This window comes from Ochotona princeps, chromosome 5, assembly GCF_030435755.1.
Source record: "Ochotona princeps isolate mOchPri1 chromosome 5, mOchPri1.hap1, whole genome shotgun sequence".
Taxonomy (NCBI): domain Eukaryota; kingdom Metazoa; phylum Chordata; class Mammalia; order Lagomorpha; family Ochotonidae; genus Ochotona; species Ochotona princeps.
In genome coordinates, this window is record NC_080836.1 from 50,206,669 (window position 1) to 50,229,565 (window position 22,897).

Below are 22,897 nucleotides of genomic sequence, written 5' to 3' on the forward strand. Positions count from 1 at the left end.
TATATGAACAGATTAGAGAAAAGTATCAGCATCATGTATTTATGCCATTAGCACGATATGACAGAGAACACCTAGATGGTACACATTAACATGAGGTATAATGAAGTCTGCTGCTGCTATCCCAGATGCTGAAGTCGGAATGAATGTTGCGCAGATACTGTGCACCTGACATGCAGCACACAGCGCAGAACAGTGGGTCCGGTGCACCTTCTCCAGGGCCTGTCTGTCGCCAGGCAGAAGGAGAGCCCTGGGCTGGAAATCAGGAGATGGTTTCCCCTCCCAGCTACCCACTGAGTCATCTCAGAAAAGTCACTTGAATTCAAATTAGCTTCTAGGCCCCTTCAGAGAGAATGATGATGACTGAGTAGATTTTTCCTTAATTGGATCACTTTTGAAGGACAAATAAAAAGCTCAGCATTTGCATAGGACACGAAGAGCAATTCCTCTCTGAGAGGGACAGAGGAATTCTAGATGGCAAAAGAAGGAAGGAGAAAAATGGCACGGCATGCTTGGGGGACTGTGGCATTCTAGAATAGCTGGAGCACAAATATCAAGGAGGAGCAGGGGAGGTGGGTGAGGCCCCGGGCTGACAGGATTGCAAGGGCTCTGTGTGTGGCGCTGGGAAGCTGCAGCTCTCTGTATGTGAGTCACAGACAAAGGGGGTCTCTGAAGTTATCACATGTTATTAGAATCAGATGGAGATATGGGATTGAGAAAGACCACTCTGGTGTCACAGAGAAAGGGGCATGTTGGATTGCAAGGGGATAAGGGAACAGTCCCCTCCTGACACTCTGGGTTCCATTTGGGATGTCACTGAAGATTCTTCTTCACTCTGGGGCCAAGGGTCCTCGTCACAGAATGCAGAGTGCCATAGTCAGGGTACTGTTGACAGGTGACGTGTCAAAATTGAATTTTAGGGGTGGCCATTTGGCTTAGTGATTAAAGTGGGAGATCGCCCCTGGGTTTCTGCCTGCTTAACCTATGTGGAAGGTTGTGCGTACATGGCATACCATGTGCCTGGGGGAAGCCCGTTGACAATGGTTTCAGCTGAGACCTCAACCTGGCCTGTTACTAATCGTGTAAGTGAGAGCTGTGGGCTGCACCCGTTTCTCTCATCTGTCCTTGCATGAACTGTGCTGGAACGTCCTTGATAAGCAACTCTAAGAAGTCAAATGCGATCCACAGCCTATCTGCCAGCCACAGCCTAGGGATAGCTTACAGCTTATGTGCTATAAGTGACTCACAGCCTACCTGCCTGTGATCTGAAGGCATAACTCCCAGCTGTGTGTGCGGAATGTGACCTGTGATTTGGTTGCAGGGTCCAGAGAGATAAGACTGCCTTCTAGCCAGTTGCAGTGTCATTGTTGGAAAGATTGTTGGGGACCGCCTTTCTGCCCTCCCCCTTCCTAGCCTATGTAAGTTGTGTTCACTTTACAGTAAATGGTCATGGTCCTTTAGACTGCCTGGAGGCTCTTGCCTCACCCCCTTGGTGGTCTCAGGGGGCCTGTTGGCAGGAAAAACGTCTGAGAGGTTAAGATGCTGTTTGGGACTCCTGTGTCTCCTATCCAGGTGCCTGGGTTTGGGTCCCATCTTCACTCCAGGTTCCAGCTTCTGGCTGTTGTACACCTCGCGGCAGCGTGTGATGGCTTAATTTCTCAGGTCCTTGCCATACTCATAGGAATCTTGAACTGAATTCTCATATGCTGGCTTTGTCCTGGTCCAGACCTGGCTGTCCTGGGCATCTCGGTAGGGAACAAGCAGATGAGAGAATCTCTCTTTCTCTCTCTCTGCCTCTTAAAAGCAAAAATTGAAGCATTATTATTTGTAAGTAGCTTGAGTCCATGGCTGGGCATTACTCACACACTGTATTCAGAGCCTTTTCTCTCTTTATCTTCATGGAGGAGGAAACTGGCATGGAAGACAGAATGGAAGGTGGCTACCCTAGTGGGTCAGACGAGCCCCAATAGTGCAGCCTCCCCAGCAGGAGCTAGGGAGAGATGACATCCCCAATCCAGAGGTTGTCACAGTCACACAACTGGTGGAGACCCAGAGGGGTGTGACATGGCAGTGATTGCCCTATCCCAGCATCTTGTGGTCCCAGCTCCCACCTGTGCACTGTGTATGTGGGTAAAGCTGGTGAGCAGTGGTTTCCTTCAAGCATCCAAAAGTCAAAACAGGACTTTAGGAGCAGTGGCCTTGTCCATGTTGCTGTTACTTCTCGGAGCACTGGTTTGAGCCCCAGCTGCTCCACTTCTGATTCAACTTGCTGCTAATGTGCCTGGGAAAGCAGCGGAACAGGGCAGAGTTCTAGCTTCCTGGCTGCAGCCTGGCCTGGCCGTGGGCGTTGCAGACATTTTGGGATTGAATCAGTAGGTAAAGCCTCCCTCTGTGCCTTTCAAGTAAATCAATCTTAATAAGTAGATATATAAATAAAGCTCCTGTACTGATGGCAACATGCAGCCAGGATTGAGAACCACTAAGTTTGTCACTTTCTCTGTGAGCAGGGTCCTGGCAAGATTTATGGCCATTCTGAGCTATGGACCAGGTGACAAAGGACTTGCTTGAAAAGAGCTACAAATTTTATCTTTAATTGCTAAAGCCAAATGTTGTTTCCATTCCTAATCACTGTTTTTCTTCATTTTCTTCTTTTTTTTAACCTCGCTAAGATGCCATCACAAAGTGGGGACCATACATCCCAATCCATGTAATCTGTAAATACATTGTCTCACATGGCAACAAAAACTGTGACAGTGTAGTTACATTAAGGATTTGAAGATGTGCAATTTACCCTCAGTTACAGGGAAGGCCCATGTAACTACAAGGATCCCTTTAGGACAGAAAGAGAGGTTAAATAGTCATTGCCAGTTAAACATGTTGTACTGTTGGCTGTGATGATGGAGAAGGGGCCACAAGCCAAAACATGCACACAGCTTCACAAAGCTTGAAAAACATCAAGCATCCAGAAGGAACACACCATGCTGACATCTTGAACCAGGCCTGGCAGTGCAGAAGACTGATCTCCCTAACTACAAGGTATATGCTTGCATGGTTTTAAGCTATAATATTTGTGTTAATTTAGAGCAGCAATAGAAAATTAATACAGAGGGATAATAGTTAGCTAATTCATAACGCCTGCTGTCCCACACAGGTGGATTCAATTTTCTTTTTAAGTAGCTTGTCTGTAGGGAATCTTCATGGCCAGTACCAAATTAAAATGTTCTTAGTTTGAAGATGAAATCCAACGTTGTCAAGGCTTTCTGTTGAAAAGGCAGTAACAGAGTAGGTTGCATTAAAATTCATAGAGTCCCCAAATAATTTGGTAATTTGTTATTCTCTCTGATGTTGTGGACATTATCTGACTTGCCATCGCAATTCACAGCTTCTATTATACTTATTCATCATTCATTTATGGTTAGGTGCCTGCTGGGCAGTCATACTAATACAACTATATGTACAGGGATGTAGTCAAGTAGATGAAGAAATAGTTAGACTTATTATTTGAAGTGTCCCAAGTTCTGAGAGACAGATTCATCCACTTAGCATCTTTGAATTAGGTAGAGGTATAAATGTTTAAAAGTTTATCAGGTATCCAATAATAAGAGCATATAAATAATTCAAGATGGAAAATTGCCCCGTTTAGAGTTGACAGAAGTGGCAAGTAATATAAATTTCAATCTTATACCAAGTGGCTTTGATGATTAATCTTAAAAAAAAAAAATTAGAACCCCTGCCAGAGAGAGAACACTGTGACATCTATCAGATCTTATAAAAGTTTGATTTATTTTCTATCAGAGTTAATTCTGGAAGTTAGAGAAATCTTGATGATAAGAGATCCAGAAAATCATTTAGTTAATGTAACCACCTTGTTGGAATTCAAAATCTCAATCAAATTGCGAAGCCATGCCTTTCTCATCAGAGTGAGTTAGACCTGAGAATTGGTCAAACACAGTCTCTAAGGGACCATTTAGGACCTAGATTAGCATAAAATAAATTTACATGTGACTTAGCCCAGGGGTGTGTTCTTAGAGTCCAGTAATCAGGTAACCTCTCTAAGCCTCTTGCTATTTTTTCCTATTAAATGAGATGAGGTCTCTTGAATGCTTTGTGATTGCTTACCATATTTTTGCTCTCAAATGAGTGAATCATTGTTCTGCTGGGACTACTCTTAGTAATCTCAATAGAATTATCAACTGTTTATAACACATTCAGTCTAGCACATGTTTGTCAGTAGAGCACATGCCATATTTAATAGACAACTTGAATAGACAAAAGACTCAGAGGACCCCACCAGTAAATTTTGCGGAGCAACTGTGTGTTTGTGACATCAGGAGAGTTGCCCTTTTCTTTGAGCAGATGAAGCCCCGCTGAGGGAACATGTTTGTGAGCATAGCTTGGGCTGGATTTCAGCTTCTGCTCATCGGCTTGGCTAGACTTGGACAGTGCACAACTTCGCCGGCTATGCTCACCAACTCAGTCCCTGCTTTGTAACCTATTTGAAGAAACAGCACAATTATTCTGTATTTATTTCCTGCAAGTTCTTTCTCATGTACCCTTTTGAGTCTTCTATTGGATTTCAAGGAAGTATGGAATTTTCATTTTAAAAAGCACTTATGAGAAAGCCACATGACTGCAAACTATTTTGGTAAGTTTGTTTTTTAATATTCAAAGTGCTTTGACTTTTAAAAAGTCTTGCATATCGAGAAGAGAATGTAGAGTCCGATGCTCTAGCAAACATTTTTGGAATTTGGTTGCCAGGCCCCAGGAGATCACCACTAGTTGATGGTAAACTGCCGCTATCCCTGCCCATGTAGAGAAGCGATCTGGTAGGTGATGGAGTGAGGAATAGGAACACTCCAGTGCTGATAAAGTCTTGCTCTTATGTCAGGGCTGACTGAGCAGTAGGAGCTGGGGCAGTGCTGTGGGTGTTTGCCCGGGAAACCTGTACAGGCTGAGAAAGAACAGCTGTCGGCTTGGGATAGGTATCTATGTTTAATTTCCTGGAAAAGAAGGAAACAAGCTTCCCCTTGAAGAACCCACAGAAGCAGTTAGGGAGTGCCAAAAGTACTTAGGTTGTTAAGAAGGTGACTCTGGTTTCCTGAGAGCCTCACTGGAGGTGGGCGGGAAGGGTTCCCCAAGGAGCTGGCAAGCATAGGAGCTGGAGTGTTTGACCCCAAAGTTAGGAGGGGAAAGGGCATAACTGCCTCTTATTCAAAAGAACCAGTAAGTGAAGACAACTCAGTCAGCCTGAGAAATACTCTTGTGGAGAGAGAGAGAGCGAGCGAGTTCTTTGCATCTTTATTTTAAATGCAGAGCGATAGGGAGAGGGAAATCTTCCAACTGCTGGGTCACTCCCAGATGCCTACAATATTCAGGGCTGGACCAGGCCGAGCCAGGAAGCTGGAACTCTAGCTAGGTCTCCAGTATGGCTGGCAGGAACTCAAGTCCTTGGCCTGTCATTGGCTGTCTCCCAGGTACGTTGCCAGGAAGCTGGGACTAGACCTCAGTCGCCACAACCTTGAATGCAAGAGTTCTGGGAGGCATCTGAATGCATTGTGTCACAAGACTTGCCTTAGAATATTCTTAATAGAAAAGTTCATTTAAATTGTAATCATTGTCTATATATTATCCTTTCCCAAAACTTATTTGCAATTTTTAAGTGTTTGTTTGCCAGCTCTACATTCAGGACTTGATTTGGTTTGACTCTTGGCTCTACTTCAAATTCCAGGTTTTTACCAATGTGTATCCTGGGAAGCAGCAGATGGTAGACCAAGTATTTGGATCCCTGTCACCTATCCGGGGATATCTAGATGGAGTTTTAGGCTCCTGACGTTGCCTAGGCCAGTCCCAGCTATGGTGGGCATTTGGGGAGTGAATGAGAAGATGGAAGCACACTGCTTTTTCTTTCATTGTAGGTGTGTGATCTGTATGTGTGCCTTGCAGATAAAAATAAATATTTAGCATTTAAAATCTGATTTCTTTTTATTTATGTATTTAGTTTTAGTTTAAAAATCTGAGTTTTTTTTAAATCTATGGCTCAAGCCAAGTCCCAGATCCGCTAAATTATAGTGTCCAGGAATGGGCCCAGGAATCAATAAAATTGCCTTTCATTATCTACAGGGGATTCCAAGACCACTGGTGGGTGCCTGAAACCTTGGATAGCAGTGAACACAAACACTGCGTGAAACTGCCATGTGAGATGGTCACTAAGTGACTAAATAGGCATGTAGAATGCATAGCATGAATATGTTAGACAAAGGATGATTCACATTGCAGACTGAATGGAGTAGGACAGCATGAGATTTCATCATGCTACTCAGAACACCTCACAATTGAATATAGGGACTGTTTATTTCTGGAATTTGCCATTTAATATATTTAGACCATTGTTGACTGTGGTATAGCTGAAATCTCAGCAGGCAACATTATGGATAAGGAGACATCACTATATTTTTTAATCCGCCCAAATAATCTCCTTGTGCAACCACGTTGGGGGAGCTTGCGCAGAGGCTGGGTTGTACTTCTCTTTGTACTTCTCTTCTATAACAGTCATGTTCTAAGCCTCATGAGATCTGTTCAGGACCTGCCACTGAATGCTGACAGAATAATATACTGTGCTTTGATTAGAGAGTGTGTTAGAAATACTAATACAATATGGATTTCCACATGGCATTGACCCAAATATGATGGAGAAGGAGTATATGGCAATAGTACAGTAGTTTCAGAATGTCTAGGATGAAGAAAGATGGTCCTTTATATAGTTAAAAGATCAATTTTGTAGGATCAGCTCTCAAGGAACACAACCCACATCAAAAGCAGAGTTCTCAGTTTGTATGTCACCCTTCGGCCATCTTTTCTGCGTGCCTTCAGGCACAGGTAAACTGTGTGTGTGTGTCCAGGGCCGTGTGTGTATATGTGACATGTGATAAACAAGTGAACTCTAGATCCCTAGATTATTATTTTTTTAAAGATTTATTCATTTGAAAGTAGGAAGCTGGATCAGAAGTGGAATGGGTGAGACTTTAAAGACATCCATATAGGATGCCTATGTTGCAGGTGGCAGTTTTACACACTCTGCCACAATGCTGGCCCCACACCACAGATTTTGTTTCAATCTCATGTTTAATACATGGTTTATCCTATTTTCCAGTGGCTACTCTATTCTGAGTAGACTTGATACCATGGTATCCTTTTTTACATTTAAGGCTTATTTTTTAAAAAAGTACCTGCTGATGACTTTGGTTAAATTCTCATCTGCCTTAGAATGTCATTTGGAATGGAGGGGGAAAAAAATCCATGAAATGAAAATGTAGATGTTAAAATAGAGCAGAAAATGGATTATTTGCTTCCGCCAAAAGCGCATCTATTCGGAGTAAAGTTTAATAGGATGTTCTTTGGAAAAATTAGGGTAGGAAACCCAAGTGCCACCAAATGCAGTCTCTAGCCCTCCAGAAATGCATGGAGAAGACTATAACTTCAGTCCATTCAAGCCAATAGTACTGAAAAATGCTTGCTTAGCTTTGGATGCTTTTGCTGCAATAATATCTGTTCTCTTGGATGTGCTTGCCTTCTGAAGGTGTTTTCACTTGAGATCTCTGTGTGTATGTATACTTCTGGGCACATAGGCTTAGGGATAAACAAACTAATAGAATGATTGCTTATGAATGAACATACTGATGGAGTTATTGCTATTTCTGGCTCTTGGAAAAAAGTTGTCTTATGCATAAATTGCTTTTGTTTTCTTAAAAAAAATCCTAGGTTTGCATTTATTCACTCATTCAGCCCAGCTGGTCATGTCTTTTAATACTGCACAATCACATGCCAGGGCCTATGTTAGGCTCAGGGATCATGTCAGAGGACTTGGGAACTTTGCATCTATGTTTTTATGAAAAGTAGAGAAAGAGACAAAGGGACAGAAAGAAATTTATCTGCCTGTTCATTCCCCAAATGCCCACAATGGCCACGATTGGGCCAGGCCAAAAGCAGGCACCCAGAATTCTATTTGGGCTTCCTGGGGGTGGGGTGGTAGGGATTCAAGTACACTTTGGTAGGAAGTTGAATCAGAAGCAGAGTAGCTGGGACTTAAACCAGGTACCCTGAAATGGGCTGTTGGCATTCCAAGTGGCAACTTATACCATTGCACCAAATGTCTGCCCCATCTTAGGTGAACTTTATTAAAAACCGAAACAAGGGCCCAGCATGGTGGCCTAGCAGCTAAAATCCCCGCCTTGCATGCGCTGGGATCCCATATGGGGCACTTTGTTCTAATCCCAGTAGCCCTACTTTCCATCCAGCTCCCTGCTTGTGGCCTGGGAAAGCAGTTGAGGACGGCCCAAAGTCTTGGAACCCTGCACCTGTGTGGGAGACCCGGAAGAGGTTCCTGGCTCTTGGCTTTGGATCGACTCAGCTCTGGCCATTATAACCACTTGGGGAATGAAGCAGTAGATGGAAGATCTTTTCTGTCTCTCCTCCTTTTTGTAATCTGCCTTTCCAATAAAAAAAAATCTTTAAAAGTGAAACAAACAAACAAAAATCTGTCTTCAAACTTCATCAATACATTGTAGAACCAGTGGATATCTGAGAATAAGTTGGTGATCCTAAAGTAAAATGAATTTGGTGCCACAGAAAGGAGCTAATAATATGCTATCTAATTCATGGATTTACACTTTTATTGTGCTTTAGTGGTTAACTCCTGTAAGTCCAGTAGCTCAAAGTTAAAATTAATAGATTCTATCTAGCTTGCCTATTGTTAGATTTGAAGCCTGTTACATAAGAGAAATTATGCCAATGGCAGTTGCAGCATCACTCACACTAGGAATTCATTACAATTTGCATCTCCAGCAAGATCTCTTGTCATTGGCAAGCGCCTCTCTTCTCCTGCATGTGGTTCATTTGGAGCTCAGACAGTAATATCAGGTCTGGAGTGGGTCTGGGGAGGCGGAGAAGGAAAGTGGGAGAAATCACTGGGGTTCTAGACCCAAGGCAAATCACTGGCAAAGACAGTATAGCCAGTTCTCCTTTGTTGAGGCCAGTGGTGATCTTTCCCTCAGTCTGAGCAGGCTGTCAAGGACATTCCACAGTGGACAGTGCTGGGACTCTGTTGGCTTTCCTGTTTTGCTCTCTCCTTTAAGAAACTGCCAAATCAGTCTTCCTCAGAAAATTTCCAAAGAACATGGGCAGCTCCTCCTACCTCTCAGATACAACTTCTGCCCCACAGGATACCAGAGCACTCTGATGTCAGCTCACCCAACTTTATTTCTTGATCATTTCTGTGATTCTTCTATTGGAACTAGGCTGGTCTTTTAATTTTTCTCTTCTCTGTTCTTTGTTCTTCAATTTATTCACTGAGCTAATAGAATGTAAGTTCAGTCCACGTGTATGATTTGGTGGTTCTCTTAATGATCGTGTGAGCATCTACTAAGTGCAAGCATTATAGGGAATACAGCGACACAGAATCCCCATGCTTAACAGGCTTTGACAGTAAATATAGACACAAAAGGATATTGCTGAGCAGAGTTTTTGTTCTCTAAATCATGTTCTTGTTTTTTGCATGGTCTGTGTCCTATTTCTTATCTCTGGACTTTCCCCCTTTTCACTTCTCCCTTTGGATTTGTGCCTAAATTTAACCTTTTCCAGGTACATTCCCAGTTGAATCTTGGTCCTGGGAGGAATGGACTTTGCCTCAGAAATTATGGTTCTAGCACCATTTACCCATCCTTACCAGCAGTCTTGGAGCTTTCAGCTGCTTCTTTTTGTATCCTTTCTTTTCTTTTTAAAAAATATTTACAGAGAGCGAGGGTGAGGGAGAGGAAGAAAAAGAGATTCTATATCTACTGATTCATTTCCCAGATGTCTGCAATGGGCCAGGCCAAAACAGGAGCCCAGAACTCCTTCTGGGTCTCCCACATGGGTGAGGGGCCCAAGCACTTGTGCTGTCTTCTGCTTTCCCAGGTAGGTTCATTAGCAGGGAGCTGGATAGGAAGTGGAGCGGCTGCTACACAGACTGGCATCCACATGGGATGCTTTATGTTACGGGTAGTGGCGTAATCCACTGCAACACAACACTGTCAGCACTCCTCAGTTGTTTCATATGGTCCGTGTGTCACAGCATGCTAGCCAGAGAAGCAGCTCCCTGCAGACCAGCAGGCTGTACCTTCTTGTTGCTTGCTTCTCCTCTCTCCTCTAAACCCAGTGCTCATTGCTGTAGGTGTTCTGCTGAATGGAAATTTTTCATTCCTTGGGAGTCCAGATCAGAAACTCACAGCATTCTCCTTCAGTGCATGTGCAGCTCAGGAAAATGATTTGACTTCAGTACCTGCTTTGATGAGGAAAAGGTGGGCAGATTTGACAGTACAGGTCTGGAACAAAGGGCATTGCAATCTGAGATTGGGAGAGTATGGATGGAATCTGTGGAAGGGTACACACACATACAGCTCTGCTGGGCTGGTAGGACACCCTAAGTAGATCAGGCTCACTCATTACCAATTAGCATCACTGTTAATCTTTGGCTAAGAGTGGGGAAAAGCCACAAGGGATTGGGCAGCTTCATGAGCCTGACCCACAACAGCTGTGAGAGGACAGCACTGCTTGGAACCATGGTCAGATGGACGTCCTTTGGTGATGATGTGTCATACATTCTGGTCCGTGCTCTCTTCAAAGACACCATTTTCTGGGCCTGAAGCATCCTGCTGTTTTTTTTGGAGGAATAAAAATCCAATCTCAATAAGCCGGATTCAGAAAATAGGTCACTGATGTGAGTTGCAGTTTTTTTTCCTTCCAACTTCCTCTGTGCTTGCTTTGGATTGCTTTTCTGCAAAGGGCAGATATACCCACCCTCTGGTGGGCAGGCAAAGGAGGTGACAGCCACTTTGGTCTCAGGTGAGGCACCACCCATTCCTGGGACGTTCCAGTTAGCATTTCCCCTTTTACCTGGGTTATTAAATTTCACTTAAAGGAGTAGGAGAAATATTTTACTTTGAGTATTGATTTTCACTCCCCCTCACACACCCTGTAGTTCATAGCCACTTGATTTGCCAGCTGCAGTTTATAATAGAAGGGAGCTGTGGGATTATAAGCCACTTTACTTCTGCACGGAGTTTCTCAGCTTGAGGCCAAATTCAAGGGCATTAGTCACCAGCAAATTGCAGTTGGCTTTAATGTATTTCACCCAGAGAGATTTAAGGCAGCTAAAGCTAAGATTTGTCTATGCTTTGGTGAGGAAGTGAAAAATTTGATCACTTAGTTAATCATTTGTCATAGCTGTGGGCATGTATTGTTCCTTAGTGACTGCAACATATGACTGATTAGGCAATTTGGTAACATGACAGTTTGAATGATATTTGTTAAATTCCATTAACCCATGGTTCTTTTCTCTCCCAATATTTATATATGTTTAAGGTTGAAAATTCATAGGATGCTGGAGAAAGGAATTTGCAGATCAACTAGGGATCCAGTCAACACCAGTTCCTGGCTCTCTCCCTTGGAGCTTTGGGGTCATCAGTCCTGTGTTTAAATATGAGTGTAGTGAGGGGTGTCTGGGGCAAATTTTGAAAGGGAATGACTCAACTTTCTCACTTTTCAGATGAGGAAACCAATGCTCAAAGAGACTTTAAAAAATTGACAGGATCACAGAAACACAAACTTAACAATGAATATATATATATATATATATATATATATGCTGTGTTTTTTTTTATAAACATCTGTGGTAAAGTTTAGTTTATAAATCAGGTACAATAAGAGTAATAACTCGATAGTGCAGTTTTAGCAACATACTGAAATGCAAGTTATGTGAATGTTGTCCCTTTCTCTCAAAATTATCTTATTGTTGTGTACTTAACTTTCTTGTGACGTTATAGAATGATCCAACACCAGCATGAGAGGTAGCAGGAGGTCAGTGCTATACACACTGTGGTGTGTTAGGCTACTGTGAAAGTTATTGAACATAAGCTCTGTTGACCATGGCAATCATCAACGTAGTATCTGACATGGCTGTAAGTGAATATGGGCTGAAAGTGAATAAGGTATGGCTGTGCAGGACAAGGGGATGAGTTACCCCCATGGAGGAATAGAGCATAATGGGGGGAGATTGAATTACACTGCTCAGAATGGCATGCAATTTAAAGTTTACAAATTGTGTATTTCTTGGGGTTAGTTTAATCATTATTAAATTTAATACTTTTGGATTGCAATTGACCACACGTAGCTGAAACCTTGGAAAGCAAAACCACAGAGAAGGGGGAATGGCTATAATCCTGTACTGGAGCCATAGGAAATGAAACAACTGGCAAGAGGGAGCCGCTGATGCCAACTAAGACAGAATGCTCAAAGTCTTTGGCATAGATGAGACATTTGGAAAACAAGTGGAGGACTAAAGCCAGGACTTTGCTGAATGTATATCTTTATGGGGAGGTTGGCACAGAAATTGAGCAGACATAAAAGGAACCAGAAAAGTAAGATATCAAGGAAACACAGGAAAGAAAGTGTTGTAGAAAGATGGAGGTAGTGATCAACAGTTAGTGATCAATGATAGCGGCTGAGTATGGATAGGAATAGGTGCCTTGTGTTTCGTGACTGACAGAGGCCTTTAGAATAGCAGTTTAGGGGTGGCATCATGGTGCAGCAAGTTAAACCACCAGCTGAAATTGTAGCATCCCATATGCAGAGTGCTGGTTCTCTGCTGTCCCATCCATTTTCCTATTAATGATCTGGGAAGGCAGCAGCAGATGATCCAAGTCCTCGTAAGAGACTAGTGTGGAATTTCTGGCTGCTGATTTCAGACAGGCCCGGCCTCAGTTGTTGCAGCCGTTTGAGGAGTGAACCAGCAGATAGAATATCTCTGTTATTCTGCCTTCCAAATTAAAAAAAATAAATAAAAAAATTTAAAAAGATAGGAATTTAGTAGAGTGGACTAGACACTGGATCCTGTACTTTGTGAGATATGCAAGCATAGCTACACATCTTTGTGTGTGTGTGTGGTTACAGAGATATTTACAGTTGAGGGTTGTATTTGGAGGGCAGGATTTTATAATTGTTATGATATCTTTCTTTTATTTCTTTTTTTCCTTTAGTGTTCCACAAATCCCTACTTCATTTTTAAACTAAAAAACATTTCAGAGAAAGTCGTTTGACTTAATGGTCAAGATACTGGCTAATACACCATATTCCCACAACAGTATCTGTGTTCAATACTCAGCTCTGGCTCCTCATACCAGCCTCCTATTAGTGCAGACCCTGGTAGGCAGCAGTGATGGCTCAGGTAATTGGGTCCCTACCGTCCATATGGGAGGCCTCTGTTGAATTGCTAGTTCCTAACTTCAAGTCTGACCAGATCCCAATGTGGGCATTTGTGGCATGAATAATCACACACATGGGAGATCGTTCCCTGTGTCTTCAGATTAATTTTTAAAGACATCACTGATTTTTGAAATTCTGATTTTATTCTTGTGTGAAACATTTACTGAGTACTTAGATAATTGATATTTGCTTACAGAGCAACAACAACAAAATAAGAGTTATTCAGTCTTGTCCTCTGTTTTCAAGTAACTCACTGGGGAAAAGACAAATGGGTGAATAAATAAAGGTCAAGCAATGTGGTAGCTCTAGAACAAAATACACGATCAGTAGGACCATCAGGGAAGGTTAGCTCCAACAGGAAATGTAGAGAAGGCTCTCCAGAGGGGGTGACATTTGGGCTGTCTGTAACTGAACAGGCTGAATGCAATGACGTGCAGGCAGGTTGTATGTAGCGAGGACCAGTCTACCTGCTCCTTCTGGTCTTTTGAATGTGTTTTCTTACATATTACTTTAGAATTGTTCTCTAATTTGTTCATACTTGTATTTATTTTTTTAATTTTGTGTAACTCTGGGCATTGTATTTAATATTTGTATACATTTGTGCAGCTTAGTTTTCTGATTTCTTTCTAAAGTTGTCTTTCAGCTTGAAAGAATCTATGATTTTTGATTTGTATCTAAAATAACATTTAGAAAAGCTATTCTGAACAGCATACTTGAGAGTGGGAGTCTTCATCGTCACTTTTATTTAAAGTATAAAATGTTGCTGGACAGGTTTTTATTTAAATTATTTTTGCTCACCTTGACTAACCACAGGAGATCACAGGGTACACACTACAGGCTGCTTCACTTTCAACAAGGTAAGTCAGCTCAAACCTCCGGTAGGGAATTTAGCCAGGGTTCAGTTGGATTCACTTGAGGTGATTAAGGATCTGAAACCAGCTTGTGAGAAAGTGAGTTCAGCCCAGGAATAGAGGAGCTTGTTTAAGGAATTCAGGAGGATGTCTTGCGGAGTTTAAAAGCAGACAACAAAGGGTAGCAGGTCTCGGAGGCCTGTGTGTGAAATTTGTAGTGAACATGCTCACAGACCTCTCTGGTCTCCCTGGGCAGGGCCTTTTAGTTCCTGGCTTCTCTGTTGCTCCCTTCTAGGGTGGGTTCCATGGTGTCTCCTGGTATCTGCTGTCTGATGATTTCAGCTTGCATTGGGCCAGAGAAGTGTCCTCTGTGCAGATCTCTTATTTATTTATTTTAATATTTGTCTTTCCAAATAGAATAATATATGTACAGTGAAATAGGGCTAGTTTAACAAGGTATAAAATATTTTGAAATTTTATTACTTTCCCCTTTTCCAAATCCCTGTCATTCCTGGAATCTGTCCCTAGAGTTGAAGTTTCTTGTTATAGGCTTCTGTAAAAAAGTAAACATATTCACATTAAGTAGCTAGAAATGCAAAAGTTATTCCTGTACATTATTCAACACTTTTTATGAAAATCGTAACTGTAAGCTTATTGTTCTCTCCATATTGATTGATATAAAATTTACCTTTGAAATTCTTAATTATTTAAAAGGCAATGGGTTGAAGGGAGAGAGAGAAGAAATGGATCTATGTATTCACTCATTCCCTACACGACCACAGGGGCTGGGTTGGGCCTGGGTCAGGCTGAGACAAGGAGGTATCTCTTTGATGGCAGGGATTCAAGTACTTGAGCCTTTGTCTGCTGCCTCCCAGGTACATTAGGAGGGAGCTACATCGCAAATGGAGAAGCTGTGCCTTGAACTGACACTATGTGGGATAAAGGCATCCAGGTGGCATGGCAGCTTAACCCTCTGTGTCACAACGTCCACCCTACCTCCTTTTTAGAGATCACATAGTATTTTTTGTTATATGATGATTATAACTTACTGATGAATGTCCCGTGATGAATCTTTTAGTTGCATCTGTTCTTTTGGCAATCGTGCTCCAAAAGAACACCCTTGTTTGAGAGGACTATAAATATTATATAAAAAGTAGTATTAAAAGATGCTTCTTTTCATTAAAAAAAACTTTTTGGAGTACCTAGTTTTTTCATGACATGCATTTTCTGTGAGTATTTTGAAGAGTCCTCTTTATTGATTGGAAGGTAAGAATTTTAGTTCTTTTATTTTTCTATGATTAATTTCCAGTTAATTTTAGATATAGTATGAGGATTGAAATTCTTTTGTCATTTGCATTTTGTTATACTAGCTTTATAGAATACTTTATTGAAATACAAATATAACAGGTTTTAATCTTGATCTTATAAATCTGGAGAATCCAATGATTAGTTATAGTAGGGTTTTTGGGTAAATGTCATCAAATTTTGTATAGATGATCATAAAATCTACAGATAGAGTCCATTTTATATATTCCTCTTCAATGTGGGTAATTTTATATATTTATTTTTATTTTGTTGAAAAGGCAACAGAGAGAGAGAGAGAGAGATCTCTCCTATCTGCTGTTTGAGTTCCTGAGTCAGGCCAAATCCAGGAGTCAGGAATTCCATCCAGGTCTGCCATGTGGTTAACAGTGAGTCAAGTATTTAAGTTAGTTAGCATCTTCTGCCTTTTACATGCATTAATAGGCAGATGAATTGTAAATAGAAGTAGGATTTGAACCCAGGCACTCTGATATGCAAGGTAGATATCCCAAGTGATAGCTTCACTTGCACCACAGCACCTATTTTGGATACTTTTATTTTTCTTGTCTTGCTGCACTGACTTCACCACAATATTGAATAGAGGTCATGAGAGCAGAAATCTTTGCCTTGTTCCTGATCTTAACGTGAACAAATTCAGTTAACTGTGATTAACTGATTTTAGCTGTACCATGATGTTTGCTTTTCCCCAGTTGCTTGCATCAGGATGAAAAAATTCACTTCTATTTCTAGTCTGTTGAGATAGTTTTTTTTTTTAATCTTGAAGGGATATTTAAGGTCTTAAAAACATTATTTTTATTGGGAAGGTAGAAATACAGAGAAGGAGAGACAGAGAGGTCTTGCATTCATTGGTTCACTCCTCAAATGTGTGCAATGGCCAGAGAGGGGCTGATTTGAAGCTAGAAGTTGGGAGTTTCTTCTAGGTCTCCCACATAGGTGTAGAGGCCAAGGACTTGAGCCAGCCTCTGTTGCTTTCACAGGCTATAAGCGGGAAGCTGGATTGGAAGTGGGGCACTGGAATTCCAAGCAACACCCATATGTGATGCCAGTGCTACAGGTGGAGGCTTAGCATGCTATACCATACCAACTCCAATGACATTTAATTTTTAGGTGATTTTTTTTGCAATGTTGAGATGTTATGATTTTTCCTATATATTCTTCTAATATAATGAATCTAAGTGTGATGATTATATACATAGGCTATGGCTAAAAACCTCCCAGTGGTATGGGTATTTTATAGATTTTGATCAATCCTAATAAAGATTGTGTTGATACTGTTGCTCATGTTGTCTTGGACTACTTGTTTCTCTGGATCCCTCTAAACACTGAATGTGATCCCACTTTAAAAAATATTGTCTGGGGCCCTGTGGCGTGGCCTAGTGGCTAAAGTCCTTGCCTTGAACGCCCTGGGACCCCATATGGGCGCCGGTTCTAATCCCGGCAGCTCCACTTTCCAACCAGCTCCCTGCTTGTGGCCTGGGAAAGCAGTCGAGGACGGCCCAATGCTTTGGGACACTGCACCCGCGTGGGAGACCTGGAAGAGGTTCCTGGTTCCTGGCATCGGATCGGCGCGTATCGGCCCGTTGCAGCTCACTTGGGGAGTGAATCATCGGACGGAAGATCTTCCTCTCTGTCTCTCCTCCTCTCTCTGTATATCTGACTTTGTAATAAAAAAATAAATCTTTAAAAAAAATATTGTCTGATAGGAGATAGATGATAGCTCAGGATTTGGATTTGTGCTTCAAAATTAATGAGTGAACTGTGGCAACTGTATCTGCATACATTCGAACTTCTCATTCTGTTAGGTTGTTCTTGTTGTATGTACTCTTGATAAATAAGAATGTTAATTCCTGATGCAAGTGTTTTTTTCCTACCTAGATTTTGGGAAAGTATTATTTCTTGAAAATGTGTTGAGAAGTTCTCTTCATTTATGCAATCATATTTACCATTTTTTTCCTCTTATGGCTTTTGAGTCATATATTGTGCTTGGAAAAATCTCTTGTCTTTGCAAAGATAAAAATATATCTATATCTAAAGAATTTTAAGATTCATTTATTCAAGAGGCACAGAGAGCCCACATCTGTTGGTTTACTCCCTGAAAGTCTACAATGACTATGATAGAGCTGCAGACAAAATCAGGAGCTGGGAGCTCAAGCCAGATCTCCTTGTGGGTTACAGGAGCTCAAGTGCATAGGCTATCAATGCTGCCTTCCCAGATCTGCATTAGGCGATCCTAGCTGGAGTTGGGAGCTGGAGCTAATGCACTCTGCTAGATGTGGGATGTTTTGGTGTCTTATCTGTTATGCCAAACCCCCACCCCTTAAAACTGGTTTTGATCCATTTTGATCTATTTTGCTGCAAGGAGAGAAGCATGATTTGGCTTTTTTTTCCCCCTAAGTAGCCAGCAAGCTAAACCAACCTTATAATTGAATGATATTATTCAATGAGTCTTCTGCCTGTTGGTTTGAAATGTGATCCTTATTATCAATCCTCTTTCTTTATGTATTTGGATCTGCTTTTAGAGTCAGTGTTATTCTATCTACCTGTCTAATACTGTAGTGTAATGTTTTTATTACTGTAACTGTAACATGTATCTTACAATCTGAAGTGGTTATGTTCCTTAATTATTTTTCATAATTTTCATGTGACTAATTTTCTACATGAAATTTAGTATTAGATTGTCAAACTCTTGAATGCTTATTCAACTTGGATTGTTATCATTTTCAGGATAAAATGTTTAGTGTTTGTAAGGTTTTTATCTGGAGCCCAGCCTCTGAAGTTTTTTGTGAGATACTATCTTTCATATTGTTAGTTTTTATATGCAAGTCCTCTGTAATTTTAATATTGATTCCTTTTTCTTCCAACTAAAATCATTTTCAGGAGGTTAGGCTTCTTTTTATTAATATTTAGCTTTATTGTAGTACAGGAACTGAAAATTGTTTACTTTGTGGCCTAATGCATTCTTTTTTTTAAAGATTTATTTATTTTTTATTACAAAGTCAGATGTACAGAGAGGAGGAGAGACAGAGAGGAAGATCTTCCGTCCTTTGATTCACTCCCCAAATGACCGCAATGGCCGGTGCTGCGCCAATTGGAAACCAGGAACCAGGAACTTCTTCCGGGTTTCCCACATGGGCGCAGGGTCCCAAAGCTTTGGGCCGTCCTCAACTGCTTTCCCAGACCACAAGCAGGGAGCTTGATGGGAAGTGGAGCAGCTGTGAGATGAACTGGCACCCATATGGGATCCTGGAGCGTTCAAGGCGAGGACTTTAGCTGCTAGGCCACGGCACCGGGCCCATAAGGCATTCCTATTTATTAATTTGGGAGAAGGAGAATACATGGACATCCATTGGTTCATTTCTGAAATGGCTGGGGCTGGGTCAGGCCAAAATCGGGAGCCTGAAACTCAATCCAGAACTCTCGCATGGATGGCAGGAACCCCAGTTACTTGAGTTATTAAACTGCCTCCTATGGTCTCCATTAGCAAAGCTGGAATCAGCAGCCGGGCCCAGGAGTTGAACCCAGGTAGTCTCTCTTTTCTTTTTTTTTTTTAAGATTTATATATTTTATTACAAAGTCAGATACACAGAGAGGAGGAGAGACAGAGAGGAAGATCTTCCGTCCGATGATTCACTCCCCAAGTGAGCTGCAATGGGCCGATATGCGTCGATCCGATGCCAGGAACCAGGAACCTCTTCCAGGTCTCCCATGCGGGTGCAGTGTCCCAAAGCATTGGGCCGTCCTCAGCTGCTTTCCCAGGCCACAAGCAGGGAGCTGGATGGGAAGTGGGGCTGTGGGAGTATAACCGGCGCCCATATGGGGTCCCGGGGCATTCAAGGCGAGGACTTTAGCCACTAGGCCACGCCGCCGGGCCCCATAAACCCAGGCAGTCTTATATGGCATGTGGACTGTTTTAACTTGGTATCTTAACTGCCAGGCTAATGTCTTCCCTTAAATGTAAAATTAAATTATTCTATCGGGTGTTACAAGGAGAAAAGTAGTGATTTGGGTGTCGGGGCACAGCAGGTTAAGCTGCCACTTGAGATACCTGTTTGCCATGTTAGAGTACCTGGTTTAAGTCTTGGCTACCCTGCTTCTAGTGGCAGAAGATGGCCTCAGTGTTTGGGTTCCTGCTATCCACGTGGGAGACATGGATGCAGTTCTTCCAGCCCCATCTGTGCTGGCCTATGGTGGTCATTTATGGAGTGAACCAGCATGTGAAGATGTCTCTGTTTCCCTCTTACTCTTTCTTTTCTCTCCCTCTTCCTCTGTCACTGTCTTTCAAATAATTACATCTTTAATAAAATATCGCATCAGTGTTTCAAGGGATAATGTTAGATCACACTTAGATATATAAGCCCTGTATTAATACATCATTAAAATAGTATTATATATTTTTATTTTTGTTATCTTGCTCTGTGATAGATGATAATGCCTGTTTTTTGGTTTTGTTTTACTGATTTAGAAGAATATACTTTAATGAAATTGGACATTTTGTTTTGGGTCTTGAGAAATTTATAATACTTATAAACTCATTTAAAATCTGGGCCTTCAAGCAGTATGGAGAATAGTATTTTAAGCCTAGTAATTGCTCAATTATGGTTGAATATAAAATAATCTCTCATTTTCTTTAATATATTTTTAATTGGCTTGGTTCTTTTCTAATATTAACATTATGATGTTTGTTATTTTGTTACTATATGCCTTATTTAGCTTTTTTTTTAACTTTTACTCTTTCTGACTCATAGATTCACAGATTCTTTTTTAATGTGGATCTCTATAAAAATCTCTCCTTCCTTCCTTCCTTCCTTCCTTCCTTCCTTCCTTCCTTCCTTCCTTCCTTCCTTCTATCCATCCATCCATCCATCCATCCATCCATCCAGCCTTCCTTCCTTCCTTCCTTCCTTCCTTCCTTCTTTCTTTCCTGGGGCTTGCAAGGTGAGGATTTAACCATTGAGCCATTGTGTCAGGACCCAAGTGTTTTTGTTTGTTTGTTTGTTTTTCATGAAAGATTCATGGAGTCATTGAGCTCTTATATTTCTGAAAGTCTCTATTGTTGTCTTATACTTGTACAACAGTTTGGCCAAATATCAAAATACCACTCATGCCTCCTTTCTCTGACCCTGGATTTTGGCATGTGGCTTACCTACCTTTTTCTGCTGTTGAACATGAGTGTGGAGAGAAACATGAGCTTTTTTTCTGTTTTATTTGTTTGGTTTTTGTTTCAGTGTATGTATGTTCATGTGGACTATTGCCTACAAACTACTTTGTCTGCTTTGATAGTCATTAATTTTCCCAGGAAATGTCTGTTGTTCAAGACCTGTTCATTTTCCCATCAGCTTTATTGTGCTGGACATTGAGGCAGCTGTGGTTGATGGATATCAACTTCGCTCTTTTCTTCTGAAATATTATTTTTAAGGTATTTTGCTGGGGTCTTTCCACATGGTAGGAGGCAGCTTCTGCATGGCATCGGAAATATTGTTTTTTTTTTTTTAAGGAGAGTCTATATTTTTGTACTTATAAGGGCTAGGTGCAATGACTCAATGGCTAAATCCTTACCTTGCAAGCTCCAGGATCCCATTTGGCTACAGGTTCCTAGCTCCTGGCTTCAAATCAACTCAGTTCCTGCCATTGTTGCTTTTTGGGGATTGACCCAGTAGATGGGAGATCTTTCTCTCCTTCTCTCTGTAAGTTTAATCTGCCTTTCAAATAAAAATAAATAAATCTTAAAAAAAAACACCTTACTGTTGAGTAACATATATGAAATGGTAAGTTCCTATGCTCTGCCCTGATCAGAAGCCCACGTGAGTATACATTCCTCTCTACTATATAATAGATATTAAAAATTTTAAATAAAATTTTCTCTATTAAATGATGAATGAGCCAGGAATTGGTTCCCTGCTGCTAGCTCACCTTTTCTGTTGACTTCTCTCTAAAAATTGCTGAGTTTGTCCAAAATGGTGAATCCTTGCTATTTCCTGAACCCATCACACAGAGGGAAAAGACAGTGATTTAAGGTCAAGGTTGTCCTTGATTCCTGAAATCTTCCATCTCTCACTTTCCCTGAAGGCTACTTACCGAGGACTTTGGTTGAAGTTATGTCCCCTCTTCATTTGCTTACTGAAGGGCATGTCTTATTTGCTGATTTGCAAATTTTTGTCAGTGTTGTGGATTCACCTGCTTTTAAAGAAGAGAGCTGCTGTCTACACTCACGAGTCATAAAGATTTTCCAAATGAATTTAGAACCTCAGAGCAGAGTTCAGTTAGTTCTCCCTTAACATGTTTCATAGAACTTAGTGTAGTTTGAACATAGCCACCTTTTGAAATCCACGTAGCAAGTGGATAGTATTATTTTATATTTGCTTTGCCTAATTTATGACCTGGTGCTGAAAGAAGGGGAGGTGAGATATAATTGACTTCGAAAAAATTTGGTTTTTGAATAATCCAAAGAGATGATGTGTAAGGAATGCAGGAGATTCTTTGGTAGACCGTAGGATATGGAAGAATCAGCTGTGTGCTTGAATGAGCATGTTTCCTGCTCACTGTAGCTCTGGCAGAATTGAGCTCATCTGTTGCTTTTGATCCAGTGTGGAAGGTTGCCTCTTTGGGGCCTCTGAAAAGGCAGAGATGAATGCACAGGGCATTTATCAAGCACACTTTTCTCCTTTGTGTGTGTGTGTGTGTGTGTTTCCTTCTCCATCAAAACATCAGTTTTAGGGTGCTGTGTGAAGCTGGTTTCTTGGGTTTCCTTCATTGCTAACACCAAGGCTCACCTTGTACCATTCACTTCTCTCTCTTGCCTTTCCCTGGCTGCTTTGGAACAGTCTACCCAGCTGGGTAATATGGGACTCTTGTGTCTCACCTTGTGCAGCTGCTTTTCAGAGATGAGATGAAAAAGATGACAAGGCTCTGATGATGAGTCCTTTTGTTCTAGGTATTTATGAGCCCCTTCCTTTCCTCCTTCAGAAACAAAACACAGGAGTTGGACATGTAGAAGAAGGTCACGCACATTCTTCTGAATATTGATTTTTTTTCTTATGCTATTCAATGGTTCATTAGTTTTTCCTAACTACTGTTCTACATGTAGTAGCAGTCTGGGGCTAGGACATCAGCCACATTGGGGGATGGACTGTGCCTCAATAGGTGAGAGGTAGATATGCAAGGTGACTCTGATAAGGCTGTGGGAGCTGAAGCATTCTTCTACTAAAATTCTCTTCTGCAGACTGAAGGTAAAATGAAGACTAAAAATGGGAGTTAGGTGCACGGTGTCTTGTTGGTCTTACATTAGCAGTATACTGCCTTCTGGTGCGACATGCCCCAGGCCTTTTGACTTGGAGACTTTGGATGGTCTCACCGTAGCAGGCGAATATACTTCAGGGAAGTAGCATTCATATGAGTGAATCGAGCAGGGACTGTGGTGGGGAGGTGTTTCC

At 41.5% G+C, this 22,897-nt stretch overlaps 1 protein-coding gene across 3 annotated transcripts in view; it reads left to right on the top strand.

The window, feature by feature from the left end:
- The window catches only part of MYO3B (myosin IIIB), a 545,106-nt gene that overhangs the window by 25,648 nt on the left and 496,561 nt on the right, over positions 1-22,897 (top strand). For 2 of the 3 annotated variants that reach the window (XM_058664615.1, XM_058664617.1), the window contains exon 1: positions 2,815-3,033. The exons of the other annotated variant lie outside the window; for it this stretch is intronic. In XM_058664615.1, coding sequence (XP_058520598.1) covers positions 2,921-3,033 — 113 coding nt within the window. In that variant the 5' untranslated portion in view covers positions 2,815-2,920. Of the gene's footprint in view, positions 1-2,814; positions 3,034-22,897 lie in introns of those variants that run through there. 3 annotated transcript variants of the gene reach the window in all.